This window comes from Drosophila simulans, chromosome 3R, assembly GCF_016746395.2.
Source record: "Drosophila simulans strain w501 chromosome 3R, Prin_Dsim_3.1, whole genome shotgun sequence".
NCBI lineage: Eukaryota > Metazoa > Arthropoda > Insecta > Diptera > Drosophilidae > Drosophila > Drosophila simulans.
The window spans coordinates 6,007,527-6,028,187 of NC_052523.2; the positions used below are offsets into that span (position 1 = coordinate 6,007,527).

Below are 20,661 nucleotides of genomic sequence, written 5' to 3' on the forward strand. Positions count from 1 at the left end.
ATCTTGATTCGGCTCCATAGGCCGGTTCTGAAACTGAAACGGATACCCAGACTGGAACAGTAGCCCCAGTCAGCAGCATTTGGAGCGGTGCACACATAAAACAAAAAATACAACCGAAAACCAAAATTTTTTCCGGTTTGTTTGGTGGTTTTTTATTACAGCATAGATGTGGCGAACCGGTTTGGGAATGTTTTCGGTATAAATACCACAATTTATGTTGTTTTGCGACGTGTGTGCCATTGTGTTGGGCCAACAAACAAACATTTGCCGGCTTATTTGGAACGTGTTTTTTATAATACAGGATAAGAGCTTAGCTTGGCTATCGCCTCTAGTTTAAACATAAATGTTCATTCTCTTTTAGAGAAACCGAAAGCTGGGTGTGCATAACTCTTGATAGGGAAAATTGTTGAGTCTGGATTTGTATCTGTGTGGAGGGGGGATAAGCGATGAGTAATACCAGAAACGCTAATGAGGCCAAGACGGCTTACTCATCGAATACTTCAAAGGAGGTGGAGTCCACTGGACTCGATTCTACGAACAGGAGAGTGAGGAAATGCAAATCCCAGAAAAGGTATTATTTGTATGGCTTATAGAAACCAGTTCAAGCTGGTCTTTATTCATGTTTATACCCTATTATTATCGCAGACATCACGATGATTTTAATATGAAACATGAACGTTAGCTGGATTCAACAAAGCGGAGGAATAGAAGTTTCAAGCTCGACTCAACGAAACCACAGCGAATACAAATACAAATCGCAGAGTTTCAAAGACAACTTCTTGTTTCCTTCTTGAACATTCCGGTTCTTCGGATTGGGATTTGTTTTGGGCCAGAAGCACGGGGTGCAGGCAGAGAATCCGAGAGAGGCCGAGACCCAGCAGACGTAATTAATGATCCCGAAAACGTTGACGACGGCAACCAGCAGCAGCAGCAGTGAGCCCATGAAGGGGCAAACGCATGTTTTGGACCTTTTTTCTTCGGTTCGGCCGCTTGGCAGATGAAATACCAAAAGTGGAATACAGGTGCGGATTAAGGTCAAATGGTCGCTGGGAGACAGATTTTGGTGAGCAGCTAAATATAATATATTAGCCATATAAAAGTATTAATGTAGCTTGGAACGCATATCAGCAATAGTAATCAAGGAATTTTTAAAAACTGAAAAATATAAATAAGGCACTGAATCATTCAATGTCTTAAAAATACAATTGTGTTAGTCAATGTTGTTTTTTTTTAAACATCATTTCTTATCTTCCACGGCAATACTATATAGTACTGACTAAAAAAATTCCAGAAAAAACTCATCGAGCAATATGTTTGAAGACTCCACGAACTGGATGCCATAAGAAGTTGTACTACTACAACTCGATGTTTATAGTATTTGTAGAATGCCGAGAGGCGAGTCTGCAAGACGTACTACAAGATACACAATCACAAGAACAGCAACAACAAATGCTAACGCAACATGAAAACCGGTCTGTGGCACCAACTATAATAACAAAAACAACAAGTTACACATCAATGTGTGCTGCCCATACACACAGATACAATGCCACCTAAACGTGTGTTAGTGTCAAACAAGAAGACGAAAGTGGGGGGTTTTTTGACGGGGGGCTTCTCATGGAAAGAGTGCCGAGAAGCAGACGCAAAACGAGACTCCACAAAGCCCCACACACTCGCATCCACAACGCTACCTCCTCCTTCTTGCTTTCCATATTCTTGAACTTCAAAAAGTACAACCAACGATGAAAATCGAACAAAAACCCAGCATAAAACAAATAAAAACGAAGAAACAAACAACAACGTCAAGCCGTCAGACAGCTACTGGTGTTAACCCGTAGTACATAGTAGTAAAAGGCAGCCAGCAGCAGCACCAGCACACAGATACTGCCGTACTACTACCTCACACACACACACACAAACATACACATCTATATACGCGCGTACAACGCTGCGTATACGCCATGTCTGGCTGACAACGTCTTCGCCGCCTTTTTGCCTTCTTATCGCTCGTCTTTCGAGTTCTTTTTTCTTCTCCACATCATCTCTTCCCCGGCTCTTTAACGCCAATGCTCACTGTACATACATATATACGCATATATGTGTGTATGAATGTAAGTATGTATATGGCCGATTCGCTGATGATCGTCATCTGTGCAGCGTGCAGACTCAAAAGGCCCGCGAATAAGATATTCTCCATACAATCGGAATTCAGTAGCGAGGGATTAAGTGTGCAAGTCAAATGGGAAAAGCCCAAATACCCTGAATCCGAGTGATAATAGATAAGCACATAAAAAAGCATCTATCGAAATTACACCATTTGCTGTACTCATGAAATTATTCAGACCCAAGTATTATTTATAGCATTGCTTCATACTATAAATGTTATTATGATGAAAAAAAATGAAGTTAATGATAAGTTTATTGAAAACAATTTTATTTTGTTTACAAAACCGAATTATTCATAATGCCTCATTAATAATTGGGAGAATATTAGCCACTGTTAAATGATAATACCAATAAAGTGTTAACTTTACACATATGTACATACACCCGTAGAATAACTTTCCACCTAGTAAATATAAGAATCAATGCACTATACATTTTAAATGAAAACAGCATTATACTTCTATATAATCTATACCATATAAGCCATTATTTACTCTACTCATACTCCCTATTCCATCTTTTTCGTGTTCTATCTTCTCAACTCCACTTGGCACCGAACTTTCGGCCTGGGACCATATGTCGGAATAAAGACTCCGATTCATTGCAGACAGAACCTGAAGACCATCCATTACAAATGCTTTTCTCTGCGTTCCGTGCTTATACATACATATTTCGATCTGGGCATGACTGCTCCGTATTTGCCTGAATGCCCTTCTGTCTGGGTTTTTTAATGCCCTACATGATCTGGTTTTGTCGTGTATTGGGGCAATTTCAACTTTTTGATGGATTGTTATTGAAGTTTTGCTGTTTGTTGTTTGCAGCTTATGTGGCTTATTTCAACTTTTTAATAGTTCTCATCTCGGTTTTTGTAGGATATCTAAACAAAAGATCTTGGTATACAAATATTGCGTAAGTGTGTTTTTCTCTAGTCGTAATAGATGATGTTTTCAAGGTTTTTACAAGATTTTCGAAGAATTATGCTTACAGCATAGAACTAATGACAATACAGTAGAAACCCTAAAGGCTTAAAGACTAAGATTAATTACTCTGAGCAACATGAAAAAATTACATTAATGGATACCACCAAGGTGGAAGATTATGATGCACAAGTTCCTAATTTGACCACTAAAAGGTTTCCTGAAACAAAATTCGGAAAAATAGGACCTTAAAGCTTTAAAATCCAGGTTTTAGACTTTTTAAGCGCCAATAGCCAATTTAAAAGCTTACAAATTACACACTGTTTTAAAAAAAGCACTTACCAAGAACGTTTGCCTCTTATTACCAACTTGAATTTTTTGAGACCAATGCCGAAATTTGTGATTCGTAACCATTTTTCAAATAAGTTCCATACCTCCTTTAAATATATCATGTTTTATTGGGTAACTGCGACGACATTTCTGCCAGTGCATTGGCCTAATTGAGAAACTAGCTTCAATACCAAAATTGGCTCATTGTCCTGGCCATAAAAGGCACACACACACTCAAACACACCATCAACGCGATGCAATAAAAAGCGAAACAAAAAAATTACTAGGCAAGAAAAACGTGCCATGCCTCGAATAATGAAGTTAATAATAAAAATGAAAAGAGAAACATTTGCCGCTAACGATAAACCAAATTTGTACAAATAAAATAAATTAATAAACAATCGGCGTGCGCGTTTCTTTCGCTGTGTGTGTGCGTGTGAGTGAATTACTAAGTTTTTGCCACCAAAGTTGGATTTGCCATGTATACTAATACTATACCCATATCTATGTACAGACATGCACATATATAAACCGAAATCGTAGACATAGCAACGGGTTTATATTTCTGTACCGACGACTTGCCAATTAGCAACAAAAGTTCTTGCGGTTGATTAATTATTCTAAAAATTCAATAACCCCACCTACCCGTATAAGCGAATGACAGAAAGTAATAATAGAACAAAAAAACAGATTTTAAGGCCAGCAATGGAAGTGAAATCTGCATTATAAATGTCGTTGGAACACGCCTTTTCGTTGTACACGCATACATTTGAATTTTTACAGAAAGCTTTTCAAATTTGCTGTTTTTAAATATGACTTTAGTTTTTTATTTAGATTACCTTAATTCTTATTGTGAAAATTTCGATTATTATGTTTCATAGTGACCACTGTACAATCTCGCTGTATGTATGCATTACTTCTCCCATTGTTATTGTTGTTGCTGCTGCTGCTAAGTGCGTCTAGTAATTTGCTGATAATTATCAACAAATGGGTGCTCACGCACATTCAAATGTAAATTAGGCAGTAGAGAGGGTGGGAGAGAGCAACTAGAGAAAGAGAGAGAGCATTTGGTCCGGGCAGAAGCAACAATAGCAATAACAAAAGCAACGCATCGCTCAAATCTCATGCGATGCAGTTGCCAGCGAGAGTTTTGTTGCTAATTACACACACACATCGATGGCCAGCCAGTCAGAGTGCAAGTGCGTCTGTGTGTGTGTGTGGAATGAAGGGGGGTGGGGGCGGTTAACTTCAGTTGGCAACTGTGGGACCAGCAAAAGAGGTTGGTACAGTGTGCAAATTAATTTCATTTGATTGACGAAAGTTTCTCTATCAATAATAAAATTAAAAAAAAAAACATTTTCTTAATACACTTAAGCACGCAGCAATATTTTTTCCTGTGCACCATGCTTTTATTAACTCATTTGTGGGCCACTAATTCTCATATACTAATCATGATTTCCCTAATAAAATCCACCAAAACCAGTAACTTTTATCGTTAGCTAATTTCAGTAGCTGATTTTCACCCCATTGTTTTTGTTTACAAAAAGGCAGAGCTTAATTTGAATTTCAACATTTCACATTTAACATATCAATGATAAAGAATGCATACATACACACGCACATATTAATTCTAGGAGCCATTGTTACGACTTTTTTGTATTTTATGAACAATATGATGTGCAAATGTTTAAAGCATTGAGGCTTAGGGTTTATTTAACAAATGAATAGAATTTCTTGAATACAAATTTTGTGGCCTGACCAGCTACAACAAATACACACGGTCACACTGAGACCCACCGCTCTCTTGCTAACTCTCTACTTCCCAGAGAGCGGGGGTGTGCTGGTATGTGTATGTGTGGAAGTTGTGGAAATGAATGAAGCGCTGCTTGCCAACAACGTAAAAGCAAGTGTAAGAGCGAGCCCGGAAGAGGGGGGACAAGAGAAAGAGAGAGAGAGAGAGAGGGAGAGACTGGGGAAGAGAGATGGCGAGAACGGAAGCGGGAAGGGAAATACAAAATTTTCCAATTGGCAAGCACATACAACATGGGGTAAAAGAATTTCGCTTACCGTTTTTCGCTTATTGACGTAGGCGTCCGTTTCTCTCTGTACGTATATGTTTACGTGTATGGGTGTTTATTGCTCTTTTTCTCTTGTATTCTATTTGCTCGGCTTGTTTTTGTTATGCAAAAGGCATAGACTTTTTCGGGTTTTACACGTTAAAAACACAAACACTTTAAAAATTATTTAACAGCTCGCTGGGCCGTTGGTTCTCGCTCTCCCGCGCTGCAAAAGCACTGCAAACAAAATGTTGGATTATTGCTGGCTGGCTAGCTGGCTGGGCTTTACAACTTTTCCACGAGCAAAACAACGCACGACTGTGGAAAACGCGAACCGACGAACCGAAAACCGTGAAAAGTGTTCATTCATTGAGGAAAATTGAAATGAGCGCCACAGCATGTGACTCTCTCGCGATTGCTCTCTATGTCTCTTTCTATCTCTCTTGCCCTCACTCGATTTGGGGGCCAGTGTTGCCAACTCAGAGCTTAGAGCAGAGCCCAATGCCAATAAGCCGAATCGGGGAAAAGGAGTATGCAAACCAAAGCCCTGCCTCAGATACTCCAATTCTGATTCGAACTTATTAATTATTTAATTGGGATTCTCGGGCAGCTGTATTGTGGGCTGGCAACACTGCTCCTCTGCACAGACAGCGCGTCGACGTCAGCGTGTTAGTGTTTGTGTGCGTGCTGCGCTCGCTCTCTTTTCCTCATTCACACTCGCACTCTCTCTGTCACACGCGCATTTTCGATTGATTGTTGTTGTTATTATTATCTTTATTCGAGCTTAATCCAATATTTAGCCAGTATCTATGCAGCCCAGTTTGTTTTCCCAGCTCTCTGTTTCACTTGTTTTCACACCTACACTTGTGCGTGCGCTCGCGTTTGTGTGCGTAAGTGCCTCGTATTTGCAAACGAATTTAATTTGCGACACCTAAAAATCGAACAAATGTCGCCACAAACCGTTTTATTCACACAAAAGCCTGCAGGCGCTGCCCGATTTGGCTATTATTGGGGTTTTGTGCGCGGCGCACAAGAACAATTCACAGGAGCTCCACCTTCCGACATCCGCGACACGTCCGTGCGATTCCGAGCATGAAGTGAGAATCTGCTGGAGACCATTTGCCCCACTTGAGAAAATACCCCCAAAGTGGGACCGTTGGTCGGATTTGGCAAAATCTTACAAACTGCGTGGCAAAGGCGAAATTATACGGTTACACTGGCGACGCGAGCGGGCTTGGGTATTTACAGGTTTGTGTACAATCTATCGTTAAGTTAGTCAGTGTACGAACCTCTACCATTCTACACATCAGGTTGGCAACGCCCCCACCTGCTTAATAATGATGATGTTGTGGTAGTACTTAAAAACACCTGCGACATTTATATTCAGTTCTCGTAGAGTAAAAGGGGTGTAATGTTCCTATTATTGTTTTTAGTTATTATTGCTTAAGTAAACTACCTTATATAACAAAGCACTGGTTGCAGGACCGTCGGCTTGTAGGTTAACATAACATAATAACATAACACAACATAACATAACTTAACATGACATAACATAACATAACATAACATAACATAACATAACATAACATAACATAATATAACATAACATAACATAACATAACATAACATAACATAACATAACATAACATAACATAACATATCATAATAATGATCCTTCAATGGCTTAATTATATATATAGTAATTTAGCTTAGTATTGTTCAGTTATAATTAATTCAGTAATAATTAGCATAATATTATTTACATTTAATGTTATTTTCTTTATTATTTTTGTGATAAAGGGCATAGAAGGAAGCGTTTCCGAACCTGCGAGGTATTAATTCCATCTGTCTTGTTTTTTCTTCCGTGTGAACGGAACTTCTATCAACAAATGTTTTTACGTATAAGTAATATGCATAATATGCATATGCATTTTTCCCCAGAATGTGTCACAACTATTAACACATTTCATAAACCAAAACATTTTGTTGAATGCTGCCCAAAATAGTCCACAGAGTAATAAAAGCTAATGATTGGCAAGCCAGATTTTAAGTGTGACAATAGTCATTTAATTTAACTTCCGCTCCATTTGAGTTTCATCTTGAAAACTCAACTTTCTTGAGTGTGTAATTTATGAATGCACTATCCTCAAATGAGACCGCTCATATGGAAGAGCCGTAAAAAGTGCAAACATTCATCAAATTCGCGCCGGAACTTTGGAAATATGAAAACCGCGCTATGTGATCCGTGCACCTGGTGCCGTCTAGCGACATAAATTACGCATACGTCGTGTTAACCGTGGGAAAACATATAAATGTGTTTGCACCCACGCGACAGCGGCAAAAACAAATTGTTGTACCTTCTGTTGCTGCTGCTATTATTGCCATAACTTTGGACTTTTATTAGCAGAAAACTCTCAGAATTTGGCTCCTTCACTTCCAGTTTAATGAGCTGAAAAGTGCAAGTTGAGATACGCAGGCCCTGAAGTATTACGTTCAATTAATTAATTGGTGGAGCTGGAAAATTTTGCGGCTTACCTTGAGCCTTAGTTTTTGAGCAATCAGTACGCAAAATTAGACAATCTATTTGTAAAGCTTATAGCCAAATTCTAAAAATGATTACTGCAAGATAGGAGCAAGTATTTCCTGTAGAGTGATTTATAATTTTTGAATTAAGATCTATTACTTGTAATTCCTCCATAAATAAAATCTATTTAAGTACCCAATACTTTACACTATTAAATAAAAAGTTAGAAGTTATAAAACCATGTAAGATACATGCTTATCGTAATAACTTAAAAAACTAGTATGGATATGAATACTAAACTAGGTGTACTAAACATTATCTTTTTTTCACACAAATATGTTACAGCTTCAATGGATCATAAAAATATCCCAGTTTGTTTAACGCATTAATTAGAATTTACGTTGCAGCAGCGAGGGGAGAAGTCGTTGATTTTGGGTATTTAAAATAATAATCCCAATTAGCTACACCTGCCATCAAGTTTTTATGTCCGCATGTGTGTGACTGGGAGCTGCACAAAAAGTAATTTGTAAAATTCTCCGCTATAAAACATTAATAATAAAAAGGTGGCGAGTGTCAAGCGAAAGACACCTACCTGTGGATCTCAACCCTCGTTTCGCATAAATCTCTTGGCCAACACATTTTTCGCATTTAGTTTGTAATAAAAAGCCACATTAAAAGCGTATATTCACTTCAAACCGACATTACGCCAACTTGTGGTTAGTTTGGCGAACTTTTGGGGCATTTTGGTGTGCTGATGGGTTTTTTTTTGTAGGGGGCTAATGCTCTGCAGGATTTCAGTAAAAACTGCCACAGTTCTTGCAGCATGTTGCAATTAAATGAGATGAGCCGGTAGGAGTATTATCTATAATCACATAAATGTATTTTAAAATCATTTGAAATCATGCCAGGGTACGCATAAAATTCCTGCAAATTCCCATTAAATTTGAGCTCATCAAGATGGCTTAACAAATGTGAAGTGTGTTTAATTTTAAATTAATTATGGCCGCAAGCGGTCCAATTTTACATGTTGCACACTCTTCAACCAAACTGCGCGCTCCACACATACTCGCACTCATTTACCAACACATTTTAAATAATGAAATTTGCGCATAAAACTTTGCCTTGTCGTAAACGAGTAAAATAGAAGGCAACTGAAACACACAGAGATGGGTGAAAAAAAGCGATGTTGCATGCAGCACACATCAAACAAAATAAACAAACTGGGCGGCAAATGGGCGGAAAAGTCAGTCTACAAAAGAGTTACAAAATGACCAGCGGGCATTTTGTTTTTCCTTTTCCTTCTAAATTTTTTTATTTTTTGGCTTTCATTTTCTATTTTGGCGCTATTCTTGTTTTCGTTTTTGGCCGAGTTAATTGGAATAGTTTTGCCCAAACATAAACAAGCTTCAAGAGCAGATAGTGCGGCGGTTTTGGGCGCTGGGGGCGTGGCTTGGTTACATATTCAATGTGTTGGCCGCCAGAAGCGCCGCTCCATCATATATATACAAATAAAATAAATTAATTCGCTAAGAACCTTGAATTTTGCGCCTGAACTTACCAAACTTTTCGCCTTTCTCCATGCTCCCTGCCATATTGTTGGCCAGACATAAAATTTGATTTAATAACCGCTGCTGGCTGCCATAAAAATTGCAGCCATTAAAATTGCCGGAACGAAAATTCTGCTCATAAACGAAAAGCATTTAAAACGAAATGAATCCCGCAATCCACCGGTTTAGATTGGGTTCACCAGGGTCTTAGGGTCTTTATTAGCTCTTAGCAGGAATCCCCAAACTTCATAAATTGCGAAAAGAAAAACCATGGTCCGGTTTTCGTTATGGGGTTCAAAAATGATATACCCATACATATAATACAAACATACATATATTTTTAATGGAAAATCTTGATGGAAAAATGCATAGATTGCATACTGAAAGTTGATATTTGCAATATTTGCAATTGAAGTGCACTTTATAATTACCTCTACATATTCCAAATATTCCAAAAAACAGTAGAAACCATCCGTTGTTTTAGTTTAATTTAGCTTTTATTGTTTTTAGTTTAATGGTTTGTTTATATCTCATTTAGTTTAACTTTATTTCATATTGATCACTTAATTTAGTTTTTCACGTGTCATTCTCAGTTTTATATTGTAAACTAGACGATTATAAATTTAGTCTTAAAAATACAAATATCATATTTCGTGTTTATTTTTGGCGACGCTTTTTATGAGTTTTATCTGAATGCTTTACAAATAAATTGGAAGAGTACTTAGTAAAAACAATTAAATTTAATTAAAAAGTCGATAAGTTGGCAGTTTTTGTTAGGTTGAGGTAACTATTACATTCGTAGGATTTTATCAAATGAAAAGTAAATTAAAAAAAAGGACAATAGTTATTTGAGTTACAATAGTTTTCATTAGTTTGGTAGGAAATCAATAAGGAAAAACAGTATAAAACAAATAATTTATAAGCATTGAAATCGAATTGACTTGTTGCATTTCTGCAACAAATTTCCTGCTCTGCAATAATTCGATTGAGTGTAAAAACCGTTCATTAAATTAAGCATTAATGCACTTTTAGTTTTATCCTCTAGTGAATCGGCTGCTTTTGTACACAGTAAAAAAAAGCGTCACTGTTTATTTCTCATCCTCAGAGTATTAATTTAAATAATTAACTAGTTATTTGTTTTTAATTATGCATCTCATTACGTTCTTTGTTAATCTAATCTATTTTGAGCCATGTTTGTTTCCTTTTATATTTAGTGTAGTTTTATATCATTTTTGTGTTTTTACTTTAAGTAAATAATACCACATTTGTGTTAATTTTTTCTAGATTATTTACAATGCCGCCAACAGAATGCCGTTATCAACAATTTCCATCAATATTTGTTTTCAATTTGCTGATGAGTGGAAAAAATGCATTTGTGCTACACTTACGTGGCTACTTGATTATATTCATATATATTTATATATATGCATATATGGTTCACAACAGATCTATCGAGCAACTAAACACAGATATTTAACTAACACCTTCAAACTATATTTACAATTTTCTCTTAGCTGATAGCTTTTATCTACGGATTTTCATATAATTTGTTGGGTTTTCAGATGATTTGTTTGATCTTCTCCCCTCCGTTTCGCAGGAGGTGGAAGAAAATGGTTAGCCTATGACTAAACAGAGATTAGGTGCAGTCTAGTAGTTGGTTTTCCCTCTCAGTCCGAGAAGTTCTTCTCGTCGGAAAAGCGCACATGGTGCTGCTGCTTGAGCCGCTCGCTGCGCTTTCCAGTCGCCGCCGCCATTTTGACAATACCGCTGCTGCCAGCGCTGGAGTTTCCAGGCCCGTTTCCGGTGGCATGGCGTCCAGCGCCGCCTGCACTTCCGCCAGCCGGCAGTGTCGGGGACATGGTGGCCGATGTGGTGGTGGACGTCGGCGAGGAGGAGTTCGTCCACTGCTCGTCGCAGGAGCAGTAGCCCCTGGCCACATCGCCACCCTCCAGCGCCAGGGCGTGGATTTCCCGCTTGAAGCGCAGCTTCTTCAGCTGTCGCTGCTTGTGGTCACTGGCGGAGATGGGCGGTGCACCCATTCCTCCGGCTCTCCCCGCACCCGCCACCTGTCCCGCTGCATCTGCATCCACTGGTGTCCCATTGAGTTGGCCGTCATCATCCGGCTGCTTGGGTGCATAGAACTCCTCGGGCGTTTCCGCTCGCAGGGTTTCTATGGAGCTGCAATGGAGGAGTTCGGCTTGTGAATTAAATTCGCTTTAAAGTTGGTAAAAAAAATGGGTAAATTGTGCGTGAAAAATATGCTCATAAATATTCATGATCTGGGTGAAAACTAATTGATTGAAATAGCTGACTGCTTCACAAAAAATTAAAAGATATTTAAACAAAGTAGATTAAGGTATTTGCTCTTCACCACGTTGATGCTTAAATTAATCAAGCCATGTTTTAGCACTTGCAAATTGTACAGTAATTAATCAGCGATAATATTTTAAGTACCGACTTAATTAATTGTTGTTAAATTCAGTCAGAAAGCTAGTTTTTACACATTCAAATCAGTTTTTGTACGACCATTTGACACAACTATTGTGGTCAATGAAAATTTAATATTTCTGGTAGCTTTACACTACATTATATTAGGTTTTACTGATGTCATGTTGTCCATATAATAACAATGTCATTTTTTAGGAATGCAAGTTACTGATGTGTGGTATTCGAAAATTGAGATGTTACTAAGAAAAACTCATAGTTTAGTAGTGTTGAGAAATCATCGATACTTCAGTGAATAATGGTGTGACCTTGTTAGTGGTTCTCTAAATCCAACGCATCCTTCGGAGAAACACAAAGTGGAAGTTCTAGGCGACTGACACTTGCAGTCATGACGTCCCCCCACTTTTACCACCTCCCCCCGGGCGATATCAACCTTAACGACACAGTGCCTGCCAGAAGTGCAGACCCATCAGTGCCACTCAGTTGGCCGCGCTATATCGCTAGATGCATATATAGGTATATATGTATAGCATATCTGTGCTATCGGGGAACTCGGCTCCATTTGGCCGCGGATTCGTTGATGTTAGCCCGTTCTCATGGACGTACACTTCATTGCGCTCTGTTGGCGCTTTCCACTTTTCCATTTCTCCATTATGCTTTTGTGTTTAGTTTAAAATTCAGCGGGAAATCTTCTGCAGCAGCTGCACGCCATATTTATTCAGCTTCCTTTACTTTTTTTCCTACGTCCTCTTCTTTAACTTTTTCCTCAACTAACGCTGTTTGTGTTTTTTGCACCGAGTACTTAAGAATTTTTAGGGTATTTCGCTGATTTTCTAATTTTGTTTGCTTGAAATACTTTTTAAAATCATATGAAAGCCTATCCAATTAAATTAAATTTGTAAGAACTTATTTTTTCTAGTTAAGGAACTCAAATACTTTTATGAACATAATAGGCAATGAGTAAGGTACCATTGTTTTAGCCCAAATAGCTCAAATAACTTTTTAGATAGCAATTTTATTATGCACTCGAAATTGGTTGCTTCTTGGCCAATAGTAGACGGTATCTTCTGGTCTATTTGCACGACACTTTTCTGCCAATTTGTTTTCTTTCTTTTCGCTGTGCGTGCCCATTTTTGCAGTACAGTAAACTCGGGTGCGCGAGAATTTATGCAAAGAAAGCGAAAAGTGCAAAGTAAAGTGCAGTTGCGAAAAATGCGCGGCTGCCTTTTGTTTTGCCAGCTCTTTGGCCATCGGGGTTGAGTTGGGTGGTTGTGGGTGGCTGTTGGTGTTTGGTGTTAGGTGGGTGGTTAGATTGGGTGCCTTGAGCAAGGGGTAAGTGGGTGGTGGTGCGGGACGGTGGGTGGTGAAGGTGCAGGCTTGACTGCAGCACAGTTGAGCGCACAATTTGGCGCAGATTGTTGACTGGGGCTGATGGGGAAGGCGATGTGGCGGTGGGGCGTGAGTGGTTTTCAAGGGGAGCTGCGCTGGAATGCAGCTTAGACTTTCTCCTCACAAGATACCAAAACTAAAGGAAAAGAAGCCCCGGCAAAATGAGTGAACTGAGTAATGCGCGTAATGCAAATCGCAGCTACAATGTGTGCAAGTTACGGGTGGAAAAGGCGGGCTGAGGGGGTGGCTGCCTGGGTGGGAAAAGCGGGAAAAGCCAGAGACCATCATTAACGTATTACGCGCATGTTTGTGCAGCCACTTTGCATATCTTGTGCTGCTTTTGGGTGGCAACCCGCGGGTGGGGAATCGGGTGGTCTATTTGGGTAACTGACGGTCTTTAAATTCCCTAAGAAACAATGAACATCAGTCAAGTGTCGGAAATTTGCTCAGGTTCATAGACTCGTTAACATTAAAAAAAAGCGAATTATATAGGTAGGCGGAAAAAATGAATTATCAATATATGGAATAAAACATTGATATTGGGACTCTATAGTATGAGTATGAGTATAATCGCTTATTGCAGCCATAATTTAAAGAAATCGGATTTGTAAATCAAGAAACTTTTGAATCTTTTTTAGTATGCTTAAACATATAAGTGGCTTTTGACTATTATATGATGAAATAATTTAAAATTTCTTTTATTTATTTAAGATTTTGGTAATACAGGAACATTTATTTATTTGAAAGTAAGTATTTATTTAGTTAACATCTATTATCAGAAACTTTCTTAGTTATGAAGTCGTGTTTTCATTTTAGTTTAGTAAGGGGTCTCTGCTAGTAGAGTAACTTAATTAAAACGTTTGCTCTTGTTTTAAATTACCCTGTACCGAAGAATGAGTTCGTTTCTTCCCTTATTATGTTAAAAAAAACAAAAACCTTTAGTTGATGTATACATATTATAGATCAAAAAAGAAATAAATACAATTTTGTATTTACACTGCTCTAATGATTGATGTGTTGCCTGGCATGTTGTAAATAGCTTATATGAGGTCATATGTTTACGTGTGTATTCAAATACAACCCATATAAAATGCAGATCCTGAAGCTAATCCCTTTTTCACCTAATCCTTACCTCTCGGGTTCTGTGTGAAACTTGAAAGTTTTGCGCTAATTACAAACACATTTGACCCACAAGCCTTTGCGAGAATTTGTGTGCAAAGGGATTCCCATTTACACTGTAAGCTTAGTCACGTAATTTCGGGAAAGAGTTTTATATAAGTCTGCCCCCTCAAGCCGCAGTACATATTCTGTTTGCGTAATAATTTCCCGATTAATCACAAAAGATTGCAACCAAGGTAACCACACGTGATTAGTTCAAGCCAAACTGAAACTAATGACAAGCTTTTTGCTGCATTTGGGTCCATTTGTTGACTTAAGTGGTTAGCAACGCGTGGGTTGCTTACATCAATTGTGAATAAATTGCAAATAGAAAGTATGTATCTGTGTTGCTGAAAATAATGTAACTACATGCATACTGAATTCCAAAAAGGAGTAGATTAAATTTAAGATATTTGCGTATTTAAAGATCTTGCTGCTAATTTGTTTAATTCCCCAAGGAATGTCATCAATGCTATCATATAATTAATGCAAGTATGGTTCGTTTTTCCTCATTTTCCACACCCTTCGATTATAATTTAAGCAAGTGCCAAAAATATTCACACTTTAACAAGGTGTAAGGAACTTGAAAGCAGTGGAGTGGCTTAAAGAAAAAGAATGCGAAATTAATGTTTATTGCCCTTTTAGCACATACACACTTCGACACGCCCCTTCGCCGGATATACCGGATGTAAGTGTGTGTGTTTGTTGCCGGTGTAAATTTACATAAAAGTTGCCATTTGCCCCCTTTCACTTTAGTTGGTAGGGAAAATTGCATTTTCCACCGCGCCAGGAGAGCAGCGCAGAAATGTTAATCAGCTAAAAGTTAAGGAAACCAAGGCGGAGGCTGTGCAGTCAGCGTGTGTTAAACAAAAGGGAAGAAATGCAAATTTAATTGTGCGCCAGGTGAAATAGTGTCCTGACCAGAGAACTGCAGCCCGCCACTCGCACTCTACGTCCACCCGATAAACACTCGGTACTCTAGGCACCCCGTTTTTTTTGACACCCTACTTGCGGCAACACAAAATACTCGAGTGTTTTACCGACGTTGTGTTTTTGTTACGAGTAAAAAAACCACCCGAGGCCTGCTGCGCAATAACTATTTGGGTGAGTGGACGCACAGTCAACGATCGGCCGCACGTCATTTTTTGTATGCGGGCTGCAGTTCTCTGGTCATTTTTTGTACGCCTAAAATTTGTATGGGAGGAAGCGTGACGGGTATAAGAAATGAAGGGTAAAAGGGAATACCCAAGAAAAATTTCGTGCTCACGTCTTTGATGGACTCAATGGGTGCCACCCGTTTCGAATCATTCCGTTATTAATTTTTCACACGTCGCTACCTGAATACTCTAATGACAAATATTCTTATATAAAGTTATTTTTGAAATGAATTTTGTGACATTATGACTATAATCTATATTTAAATAATAATAACGTAAATAATATATATAATATATAATAATATATAATATAATATATAATAATATATAATATAATATATATATATATATATATATATTATATTAATAATATATAATATAATAAAATATAATATAATATATATAATTATAATAATATATAATAATAAGATGAAGGGCATATTTTACAAAGTATTCGACAAAGTCTAGAGTCACGCCGAAAGAATAGTGTGTAAACGTATGGAGTGTAAAACGCATGGAGTTACGCATCTTGTCTGTGACTCGATTACCTACGAGACCACTCGAGTATTTTTGGAAACACCCGAGTATTTTTGGAAACACCCATGTGTTTAACGGTATACCCACAAGTGTTTTTCTCACTCATCCCTTTTTAGGCAGTGTGTGATCGGCACCCGCGACGCGGAGCACCGTATTGATTCGGGTGCGCGCACAACGGGGTGTCTTGTCTACATGTTCAGATTTATACTGTGTGTTTGTAAGTACCCGCGATGTGCGTGGCGGGTAGCACCCGCACACAAAATTGTAGGGTGTGAGTCGAGTGGTAAAAAAGTGCCACCCTTGCAGTTCTCTGGTCCTGACCCACCCACACACATACAGACCCTCAGACACGAACACACACACACACACACAAGTGGCTGCAAGCGGACAGCGGGAAAATGTTCTGTAAGTGGGTTGATCTTTTCGGCCACGTTGTTTTATGGGCGGAAAAAATGGCCACACTCCCAGCGGATTCAATGAAATTAATGCACTCACCGAAGGAATATATCTTACGTATTATTTACTTCAGTTAAAAGTCCCTCAATATCTTAAGCTTAAAGTAATTCAAATAAATGTAATGTTCCATGCAATCTTAAATCTTTCTATATCAAAGTTTCATTAAATATGAACTAAGCACGTAGCAATTGAATTTAACTAAATTCGATAATAACGACTAGGAATTCAAGTAATATATTTTTCGAGAACTGCTTTTAAGTTCCACTTAGGTATCCTGGCCAAAATAATTGCTTGTTTTTACCACTTCCCTTTGAGTTGACAGCTGTGCAACTGGGGTTGGGGTTTGGTTACACGGCTTGGATCCGGTTAATGCAATTTTTAAGTTTTTTCCTGGCTACCCAGCAGTTTTAATTTGCTTGGCTCGAATTTCCAGGGTCCAGCATTGGGCTCATAAATTAGTTGGCAGCTTGGTTTCAAGTTGCATGCCGCAAATTGCCTTGCACCTCGCCACTTGTTATGGCTGCGTCTGGTGGTTCCTTTTTTTAATTTCGTTCATAATTTCACTTTGCTCTGTTCTGGCATTGTTACGTACCGACATATATATATGTTGAATTCGTAGCCGCTGTTTCTTTTTTGTCCTGCGAAATAACTGCCATTAAAGCTGCTCCTTTTTGGGGCATTTGGGGGGCCGCCCACTGTTTGGCATTTTTCCATGCCGCTGACTGCGACATTTGAGTCCACCTTGAACCATGAACTTATGTTTTATTTGCTTACGTTTTTTATCAAATAAAGAGCCAGCATTTTTTGCTGCCGCATGTTTGACATGCCGTTTGTTATTTTTGATCAGAGGCTGTGTGTGCAGATATTTTATTTTACCTTTTTTTAATGCCCCCTCCCACGACCTTTTTTATTTTCGCTCCTCTAAAGGGTTCACAGTGTTTTTTTTTTCATTTTTTTGAAAGAGGAACTGAATGTTAAAGGTTTTTCCTATTAAATTGTTAGAATATTTTCATGATTTTACTGTCAATAGCCGTTTAAATTTTATGTATCTTTAGAACTTTTACTTAAATCCGAAATGGAGAAGCTTACTATATCTCATTACCTCGCACTGGCCCTAAAAAAGCTTGACCCACCGAGCGATTGGGAGGACATCCTGGAGTTCGTCCTTGCCACCTTGGACGCCACGTGTCATCCCAAATATTACACCAAAGAATTGGAGAAGGCCCTGAATGTTGGACTGCGTTTTGGCATAATACGCGAAATGAATAATAAATATTATCTGTATGAATATGCGAAAATAAATTCGCTCGGAAAAATTACATACGAGTTTACCGAAAACCCCCTGAGTCCTTCCCGATGCATAAACAAGGACGAGGAGGACGGCGAAGATGAGCAAGGGGACGATGAAGACGAGCAAGAGGATGATGACGACGAGGAAGTCGACAAAAAATGCTCGCACCAAAATGATATGGAAACCGATTAGGTAGAAAAATCAATAGAAGCTCGTGCCAAGATCGTCGGTGATAAATTAAATTATATATAAGATAAGATTATAACAATAGTTATTTTCTGGATTTTTATAAAGAGGCGCCTCATTAGTCCACGAATTAAATTGAGAGCTGCATAACTTCTGAATATTTTAGTAAAATGCATTTGAACAATTGACAAGGTGTATACAATTATTTAAACGGCATTATTACTGGCCACATTTTGTATATGAATTTAAACATTTTAAGGTTTAGAATTCTGTTAATAAAAGAGGATGATGAAAATTATTCTAAAATAATATTGAAGCCTTAATGACTTATGAACTTATGATTAACAAAGATTATTAAGATAAGTGAGTATGAAAAAATGATTGTGTGCTCAGAAGAAATTAATGTATGTAAATTTAGATGAATAGAAGTCAGGATGTCTTCCATGATGACATTATGCTTACCCCGTTGATGACTATAAGTCCAACTCAAAGACCGATACCTATCAGACGCGCATCTCGTCCATCGCCGCCTGCGGCACTTGCTGCTGCTGCTGCGGATGCTGATGCTGCTGCGGGTGCTGCTGCTGCTGGCCGCCCACGGGCGAGGCGGAGGTCAGGACGAGGCCGTCGCCGTGCGAGTGCACCAGGTGGGCGGCGTGGGAGTGCGAGTGGGTGTGGTGACCCTTCGAGGAGCTGGGTGCGCTGCTTACGCCGCTGCTGCTGCTGCCGCCGGATGGCGTTTGGTCCAGGAGCATGTTGCCAACGCCCCCGCCTCCGCCCACGGCCACGCCCATTGCCGAGTTATTGCTGCTGCTGTTCGTTGTCGTCGAGGAGGCGGTGCGGAGCGGTGGGCGTGGTCCACGTATGTGATGCGACTGCATCCCAGTGAGGACAGCTCCATTCGACTGATGTTTGCTCGACTGCTGTTGCTGCTGATATTGCTGCAGCTCTGCTGCACGGAGAAAAAACAAGGAAAATACAGGTCAGATGGTCTATCAATAAATCAGAAGCTTGGTATGTAGATTCTATATAATATATTGATATATAATCCGATGAAAAACTTTAAAAGGAAGGTATATAAGTCATATTGTTTGTTTTTACGAATATTCGTTCTATTTAGAAAATACATTTATTGCTAAAAATATTTCCAGTGCCTGGAACCAAAAGGGCTGAGGGGAAGTAAGCTACTTATGTACGTTATGCATATGTTGGCATATTATCAGGCAAATGTTTATTGACGATGGCGGCGGCAGCAACAAAAAGTCAATTTGTAAACAACAATGTCAACCATTAAACACACATTCTCATATCATCGACATCCTCGTTCCCGGCGAGGAGCAGGGAGTGCGCGTCATCGGAGTTGGCTTGTAATGATGAACTCCAATTAAGAACACTGACATTGACTGTTTCTGCGCTTTTATTTGCTATTGGTATGGCAACTAAGTACTTGGTTAAATCACATATGAGAGTGACTGCGTACTCGTTACCATTTTCTGACTTGGGTAGTGGACCAATTGTGTCCACAACAACTCTATCGAAAGCATGTTCTGGTGTTTCAGTTATCGTCATTGGAGTCTTTGTGTGCTTTGTTGTTTTTGCTTTTTGGCATTTTTGACATTTTCTTACGTACTCTTTTATGTATTTACTCATATTTTTCCAGTAATAATGTCTTTTGACCTTGGCCAAGGTTTTTGTAATGCCTGTATGCCCTCCTTGTATTGGATCATCATGTAATGTAGACAATATAGCTTCTTTTTCTTTTTCATTATTTATTTGGGTCACCGGGTTAAGTAGCGCTACTTTTAAATTCTTTAATATTTTATTGCCCATATTTTTAAATTTATCTATTGAAACGTGTTCAAAGATTTTTTCCCACGGTGCCATTTTGATTTGGCTGATATCATATATACCGGCCTGCAATTCAAGCCTTTGGAGAAATTGATCTAAATCAAGAATTCCATTAGTATAAAGATCACCAACATCATATCTTGCAATAATTTTCTTTCCATGTTTAAATAAACATATCGAGTCATTCAATTGCAATGTCACTACTTTTCGTACCTCGTCATTTGTTATGACTTCGTATACGTTGGGCTCTGAAGCTATTTCTTTGGTTTGCTTTTGCAAATCCAATTGTTCTTTTCCTGCGCAGGATTTTTGTCTACTTTGAAATCTTGTAGTGACTTTTAATATATTTCCAGTTATATCTTTTAGCTCTTTGATGGTTATTCTTGATAACGCATCTGCTACATGATTGTCCTTGCCCTTTAGATACTCTACTGTAAAATTATATTCCTCTAGTTCAAGCCTTATTCTAGTTAATTTAGAGCTGGGGTTCACCATCGAGAATAAATATGTCAATGGTCTATGGTCTGTTTTCACAGTGAAATGTTTTCCGTAAATGTATGGTCTGAAATGTATTATTGCCCAATGAATTGCTGCTAACTCTTGTTCTGTTGTACTCTTATTGCTTTCACCTTTCGTAAAAGCTCTGGATGCAT

The 20,661-nt window shown here is 38.6% G+C and overlaps 2 protein-coding genes across 16 annotated transcripts in view; both read right to left on the reverse strand.

Annotated features, from left to right (window-relative positions):
* Nucleotides 1–6,630, reverse strand: part of LOC6727359 (putative transcription factor capicua) — a 45,128-nt gene extending 38,498 nt beyond the window's left edge. For 5 of the 12 annotated variants that reach the window (XM_039295773.2, XM_039295774.2, XM_039295776.2 and 2 more), the window contains exons 1-2: nt 6,431–6,614; nt 5,481–5,707 (exon numbers count right to left, since the gene is read on the reverse strand). The gene's annotated coding sequence lies outside the window, so the exon portion shown is untranslated. Of the gene's footprint in view, nt 1–5,480; nt 5,708–6,332 lie in introns of all 12 variants that reach the window. The other 7 variants (XM_039295780.2, XM_039295778.2, XM_039295779.2 and 4 more) reach the window with 4 other exon arrangements.
* Nucleotides 6,631–10,019: 3,389 nt separating this feature from the next.
* LOC6727365 (neuroligin 4-like) overlaps nt 10,020–20,661 on the reverse strand; it is a 49,932-nt gene continuing 39,290 nt past the window's right edge. For 2 of the 4 annotated variants that reach the window (XM_016175673.3, XM_039294444.2), the window contains exons 13-14: nt 18,623–19,112; nt 11,582–11,719 (exon numbers count right to left, since the gene is read on the reverse strand). In XM_016175673.3, the coding sequence (XP_016033904.1) occupies nt 18,664–19,112 (449 nt within the window). In that variant the 3' untranslated portion in view covers nt 11,582–11,719; nt 18,623–18,663. Of the gene's footprint in view, nt 11,720–18,622; nt 19,113–20,661 lie in introns of all 4 variants that reach the window. The other 2 variants (XM_039294447.1, XM_039294445.1) reach the window with 2 other exon arrangements.